We start from the raw sequence: 7,500 nt of genomic DNA, 5'->3' as shown, positions 1-7,500 counted from the left end.
ACATGGAAGATTTAAACTGACTAAACAGAGTCAAGATGCAGATACAGACAAACGACTGACTGACCAGCTGACTGATCAAAGACAGACAGACATGCAGACAGACAGACAGACATGCAGACAGACAGACAGACATGCAGACAAACGGACAGACAAACAGACAAGCAGTCAGACAAAGACAGACAGACAGGCAGACAGACAGATGGACAGACAGACAGACAGATGGACAAACAGACAGACAGACAGATGGACAAACAGACAGACAAACAGGCAGGCGGACAAACCCACAGACAAATGAACCAACTGACAGAAAACACAGACAAACATTCAAACCAACTGACTGCATGATGCAAACACAGACAGACAGATTGACAAACACACAAACACACACACGCACACACACACACACACACACACACACACACACATCATTTGCTTTCGTGCAAAACTAGGTCATGACGTGTTTCTAGTCCCAATAACATGCTTGCTGTTCAATCAACTTGAATACCTCGCCAAATGCACCTTCACCAAGTTGCTTAGTAAACTCAACGTTTTCTGCTGTCACCTGAAAGGGTTGCAGACTAGCCTTCAACTGAGAAAAGTCAGCTAAGTTGTACGGCAACAAACAGTGAAAACGACTGAACGTCATCAGATGACACTTGGACAGGTTTACCCTTTCGTTGTGGCTTTTCGGACTAACAAACAACATACAAACACAATGGATAATGTTGATCATTTTAAATGATGCACTCACGTACATACACACACACACACACACACACACACACACACACACACACACACACACACACACACACAAACACACACTCTCTCTCACTCTCTCACACACACAGCACACAAACACACACTCTCTCTCTCACTCTCTCACACACACTACTCATTCTCACTTCATGCTTTTTCTGCCGAGGATCATCATACGTCGTGACTTTGTTAACTACCAACCAACAACCACGTCACAATAACTTCAAACCGATTTACAATAGCTGCAGGAGTCTCACCATGATCTACAAAGTAAGGTCTTCTCTGTTGATCGAACTTCTGCTCCCATCCAGGCTACAAAACGATTAATTAATTACATATTACTAACCCACTGTATTACTAATGTTCACAGCAGGCTGCCAGCGTAAATTCCCATAATGTTTGAGTAAGAGCCCATCAGATTACTAGCCTCAAAGGCAGTAAATGGAAAAATGTGCTCGTTGAAATCAATGATCACAAGTATGTCCAAGTAAGTGGCTATCCAAGAGAGCTAGAACCCTCACCAAATACATATCAATGTTTGTGTATCAATGTTTTTGTAAGGGACACGTATGTTTATATAGAATTCCACATCTTATGATGCTTCCCGTTTAGTCATCACGCCTTGTAATAAGATCTGCTAGAGCACACAACATGGCACAGTAACTAGCACACATGCTGAGGCCATAACTAGCAAGTAGAAACGGTCAAAGTGAACAGTGAGTCAGTCCGTCTAGTGCAAACTTTTGTTTGCTATCCTTGCTGTGGTGTGAACACAGCCACTAATTCCGCATGGAATGTTTGTCCATATGGCGTGGCAAGCATCTCATTTTGAGGAGTAAAGCTGGCGGACCGCCACCTCTTAGTATGCCAGGCTAGAACCCTGATAGGCTGCAGTGGGTCAGTGGATGAGGTTAGTACTGACTATAGGTTGCCAGCTGTCACACTTTTCTGGCTACAACTCTGGTAAACGACATCAGATTTAGCCTTAATTCCTAATATATTATTACTGATTATTCATTGATCTCTGAGTGGTGTCAACAAGCATTGTCAGTCTACACTGCTGCATCTTTCTTGTGCTACTGGATGAATGCAATCACACAATAACCGCCTCTGCCCGAATAATGGCCCCAGGGTGGTCAATGCACATAATGAATGTTAGAGATTTTTCTAAGACAAATAAGCACCCCGGGCTCTTTCTCAAACATTTATGGTTATCGGCCATTTACGCACGAATTCTCACGCTTTAACAAATTTATAAAAATTAATAAATATTTTAACAGGTGAGCATACCGGTAGGACTCGGGGGTCTTCATACTGAGTCGTTCGAAAGTCTAGAGATAGTAAGTACAAGTTAGCTACAAGCTGTTGGTTTGCGTAGACGTTGACACTCACAATGATTCAAGAAATAGACTCTTCCAGTAGAAGCAACTCGCTGCTCCCATCCCGGCTGTAGTAAATAGAAATAAACGTGAAGAATAGTTCGACTCTGGACTTGTTGCCGACTATGCAGCACTACAATGTATGTATGCCTATGTCTATTTGTCTGTCTGGTTTTGTGTCTGTCTATCTGCTGTCTGTCTGTTTCTGTCTGTCTTTCTGTCTGTCTGTCTGTTTTTGTGTCTGCCTGTCTGTCTGATTTTCTGTCTGTCTATCTGTTATGTGTGTGTGTGTGTGTGTGTGTGTGTGTGTGTGTGTGTGTGTGTGTGTGTGTGTGTGTGTGTGTGTGTGTGTGTGTGTGTGTGTGTGTGTGTGTGTGTCTGCTGTCTGTTTGGTTTTCTGTCTGTCTGTCTGTTTGTGTCTGTTTTTGTGTATGTCTGTCTGTCTGTTTGTGTCTGTTTTTGTGTCTGTCTGTCTGTCTGTCTGTCTGTCTGTTTTCTGTCTGCTGTCTGTCTGTTTTTGGGTACGTCTTTCTGCCTGTCTTCGTGTCTGTCTGTCTGACTGTCTTTTCGTGTACGTCTGTCTGTTTGTCTGTTTTGTCTGTCTATCTGTCTGTCTGTTTCTGTGTACATTTGTCTGTTTGTCTGTCTATCTGTCTGTCTGACTGTCTGTTTTTGTGTACGTCTGTATGTATGTCTGTCTATCTGTCTGTTTTTGTGTACATCTGTCTGTCTGTGTGTCTGTCTGTTTTTGTGTACGTCTTTCTGTTTGTCTGTCTGTCTTCATGTCTGTCTGTCTGTCTGTCTGTCTGATTTTGTGTACGTCTTTCTGCCTGTCCATCTGTTTTAGTGTCTGTCTGTCCGTCTGTTTTTGTGTCTGTCTGTCTGTCTGCTGTTGTCCGTCTGTTTGTCCATCTTTGTACTCATGCCATCTAGTTTAATTAAATAAAATAATTAAATATAAATTAATAAAACTCTTACAGGTAATGGACCGAGATGTGGAGCCGATGGCCTCACAAATGGCATTGCAGGCATTGGTCTATAGTTACTCGGGTAAGGCGCAGTGTAACGGGTTGAAGATGGAGATGGCGGACATCCTGCACTTGATGGCGACTTGCCATGTTCCATATTAGCATACCTAACAAATGCTCAATAAGTATCAATGTATGCAACGTATACAAGGTGTACTGTAGGCATACAAACGTTTCAAAGCCTTTCACCTACTCATTACTGCATTACTACATGGGGAATAATGCACTAAAGCATGGAAATTGTTTGGGGTCATGTATGGCCCCTTTGGTTTCATGCCCCTTGGTGCCTGACCTTTTGCGTATGGTCTCCTTGGTACACAATGACCCCTTGGCATATGATGACCCCCTAGGTAAACAATAACCCTTGGTACACGACGACACCTTGGTACACGACTGATCCCTTGGTACACGATGACACCTTGGTACACGACTGACCCCTTGGTACATGAACCCCTAGGTAAACATCAACCCCCTATGTAAACAAGAACCCCTGGGTACACATCTGACCCCTTGGTACACGACTGACGCCTTGGTACACGACTGACCCCTTGGTACATGATAATCCCTGGGTACACAACCCCCTATGTAAACAAGAACACCTTGGCACACGACTGACAATTTGGTACATGACCTCTACGTAAACAACCCCCTTGGTACACGTCTGACCCCATGGTACACGATGACCCCTCGGTACACAACTGACCCCTTGGTACATGACCCTCTAGGTAAACAACAACCCCCTTGGTACACATCTGACCCCATGGTACCGAATGACCCCTTGGTACACAACGCCCTAGGTACACAAGGACTCCTTTGGTACATGCCCCCTTGGTACACAACCCCATGATACACGACACCTTTGGTACAAACCTCTTGGTACAAACCTCATTGACCCACATGGTCCTTAAAGCCTGGTTCACAATATTGATGCCGACGTCGACGTCGTGACGTCCACCTGGATGTCGAATTGTGAACAACAAAAAAGTGGCATGGTATCATGATGCCAGAATAGAGCAAAGTTCTATTCCAGCGTCAAAAACCGGAAGTGGTCAGCGTCAAATGTAACCACGTGAGCATTTTTAGCGAATCAGCAGAGCTGTAAGCATCCCGGATCTAGAATGGAAGAACATTGATTGACGCCGCAAGAGAAGCAGCAAGAGAAGATCATCATTGGAATCGTTGTCCATGATTAGACACGCGTGCACAATCTGACTCGAGACTAACCTTGACCCCCGCAACCTAGTGACATCTCAAGATATTGTGAACAGGAGGACACTGAGGTCCGCGTCACGACGCCGAGTTGATGACGACGTTGGCGTTGGCGTTGACGTTGACATCAGCGTCAATATTGTGAACTAGGCTTATGGCTACGCAAGAAATGTCGACAATCAAACTCACCCTGTATGTGGAGCAGGTTGTACTTGACTGTCTGGCTTTCCTTGAGACATCGGTCCACGTCCACGTTCCATAGCTACGTAGCTACGAAAGATATCTCTACAGTAAGTACGGACTCTACACAGCAACGGTTACAAGCAAACTCAACCCTGTGGTGGGAGTCGCTTGGGCTTGACCTCCATGGGAATGGCTTGGAGAAATGGGTCCTCTTTCCATGGAAACGTAGCTATCACAAACACTCCGTATGTAATGACTTTATGCAGTCTATTACAACCATGCAAACTCACCCTCCAGCAGGAGATTTCATTTGACCTTCTTGTGGCTTTCTGTGAGGGGAGGATCCGGGTTCCATCGGTACATACCTGACATTTAGAGTAAAGTTAGCTGATAAGGAGAATAAATTAGAGAAAGACAGGCAGATGGACAAACAAACAGATGGACAGACAAATATACAGATAAAGAAACAGAGACAGACAGACAGACAGACAAACAGACAGAAAGATAGAGACAGACAAACAAATGGACGGACGGACAGACAGACAGACAGGCACATAAACAGATGGACGGACAGACACACAGACGGACGGACAAACAGACAGATGGACAGACAGACAGACAAACAAACAGATAGACAGACAAAGAGACAGACAGACAGACAGACAAACAGATGGACAGACAAATATACAGATAAAAGACAGAGAGACAGACAAGACGGATGGACGGATGGACAGACAGGCACACAGACGGACAAACACAGACAGACAAACAGACAAACAGACGGACGGACACACAGACAGACAAACAGACGGACGGACACACAGACAGACAAACAAACAGACAAACAGACGGACAGACAATATACAGATAAAGAGACAGACGGAGAGACAGACAGACAGACAGACAGACAGACAGAAAAATAGACAGGCAGACAGACAAACAGATGGACAGACAAACAAGCAGACAGACAGACAAACAGACAGAAAAACAGACAGACAAACAGATGGAGACAGACAAACAGACAAACAGACAGAAAAACAGACAGACAAACAGATGGAGACAGACAAACAGATGGAGACTGACAAACAAAAAGATAGACAGACAGACAGACAGACAAACAGATCAACAGACAGACACGCAGCTAGACAGACAGACAAAGACAGATAGAGAGGCAGACAGACTGACGAGTTCAAATACACAGAATACAAACACAAAGTCTACAACCACACTCACCCCGTAGCCGGAGCTCCTTGTCGCTTGGCTAACGGCGACTGAGGAGAGACATACGCGTAGCCCAAATGAGACTGAGGATGCACTTGCCCATGCATCGGACCGCCAACCAACTCAGCTTGACCAGGAAACCCCACACCATCCCTGCAAAAACACAAGAAAAATGGCCATCACCAACATCTCAAGTCATTCCGAATGCATAAGACAGTGCTGCCACACCCCAAGAAAAATATGAGAGCAGGTACAATAAATGACCACGCCCACATTCAATCTATTTGTCAGTTTATTTATGCAGGAGGAGATCTATGCATACTGCACCCAAAGTGCTGTGGTAATACGTTAGTAGCCACCCATGAATCAACTCAACCGAATGCTGTTAGCCATGGAGGGTAGCAGATTCTTAGGGCATCCAACGTTTTTAGTGGCTGAGATATGTTGGATACAGTAGTATTTCTTTGATTAAATGCTGCTTAGAGACAGACAGACGGACGGACGGACAAACAGACAGACGGACGGACAAACAGACAGACAAACAGATAGACAGACAAAGAGACAGACAGACAGACAGACAAACAGATGGACAGACAAATATACAGATAAAAGAGAGAGAGACAGACAAGACGGATGGACGGATGGACAGAAAGGCACAGACGGACAAACACAGACAGACAAACAAACAAACAGACGGACGGACACACAGACAGACAAACAAACAGACAAACAGACGGACACACAATATACAGATAAAGAGACAGACAGAGAGACAGACAGACAGACAGACAGAAAAATAGACAGGCAGACAGACAAACAGATGGACAGACAAACAAGCAGACAGACAGACAAACAGACAGAAAAACAGACAGACGAACAGATGGAGACAGACAAACAGACAAACAGACAGACAAACAGATGGAGACAGACAAACAAAAAGATAGACAGACAGACAGACAGACAAACAGATCGACAGACAGACATGCAGCTAGACAGACAGACAAAGACAGATAGAGAGGCAGACAGACTGACGAGTTCAAATACACAGAATACAAACACAAAGTCTACAACCACACTCACCCCGTAGCCGGAGCTCCTTGTCGCTTGGCTAATGGCGACTGAGGAGAGACATACGCGTAGCCCAAATGAGACTGAGGATGCACTTGCCCATGCATCGGACCGCCAACCAACTCAGCTTGACCAGGAAACCCCACACCATCCCTGCAAAAACGCAAGAAAAATGGCCATCACCGACATCTCAAGTCATTCCGAATGCATAAGACAGTGCTGCCACACCCCAAGAAAAATATGAGAGCAGGTACAATAAATGACCACGCCCACATTCAATCTATTTGTCTGTTTATTTATGCAGGAGGAGATCTATGCATACTGCACCCAAAGTGCTGTGGTAATACGTTAGTAGCCACCCATGAATCAACTCAACCGAATGCTGTTAGCCATGGAGGGTAGCAGATTCTTAGGGCATCCAACGTTTTTAGTGGCTGAGATATGTTGGATACAGTAGTATTTCTTTGATTAAATGCTGCTTAGAGACAGACAGACGGACGGACGGACAAACAGACAGACAGACGGACGGACGGACAAACAGACAGACAAACAGGTAGACAGACAGACAAACAGATGGACAGACAGACAAACAGATGGACAGACAGACAAACAAACAGATGGACAGACAGACAGGCACACAGATGGACAAACGA

The 7,500-nt window shown here is 44.9% G+C and overlaps 1 protein-coding gene across 1 annotated transcript in view; it reads right to left on the bottom strand.

Moving 5' to 3' along the window:
• Window positions 1–7,500, bottom strand: part of LOC134187982 (uncharacterized) — a 23,684-nt gene that overhangs the window by 7,170 nt on the left and 9,014 nt on the right. The window contains exons 10-21 of the mRNA XM_062656167.1: window positions 6,860–7,000; window positions 5,792–5,932; window positions 4,849–4,923; window positions 4,710–4,787; window positions 4,565–4,645; window positions 3,117–3,273; window positions 2,152–2,206; window positions 2,050–2,090; window positions 1,017–1,071; window positions 906–952; window positions 671–692; window positions 506–603 (exon numbers count right to left, since the gene is read on the bottom strand). Of these exons, the coding sequence (XP_062512151.1) occupies window positions 506–603; window positions 671–692; window positions 906–952; window positions 1,017–1,071; window positions 2,050–2,090; window positions 2,152–2,206; window positions 3,117–3,273; window positions 4,565–4,645; window positions 4,710–4,787; window positions 4,849–4,923; window positions 5,792–5,932; window positions 6,860–7,000 (991 nt within the window). The remainder of the gene's footprint in view (window positions 1–505; window positions 604–670; window positions 693–905; window positions 953–1,016; window positions 1,072–2,049; window positions 2,091–2,151; window positions 2,207–3,116; window positions 3,274–4,564; window positions 4,646–4,709; window positions 4,788–4,848; window positions 4,924–5,791; window positions 5,933–6,859; window positions 7,001–7,500) is intronic.

The sequence above is a fragment of the Corticium candelabrum genome, chromosome 12 (genome assembly GCF_963422355.1).
Source record: "Corticium candelabrum chromosome 12, ooCorCand1.1, whole genome shotgun sequence".
Lineage (NCBI taxonomy): Eukaryota > Metazoa > Porifera > Homoscleromorpha > Homosclerophorida > Plakinidae > Corticium > Corticium candelabrum.
Note: the sequence above shows the minus strand (reverse complement) of the source record. Positions and strands in the feature narration are given on the sequence as shown.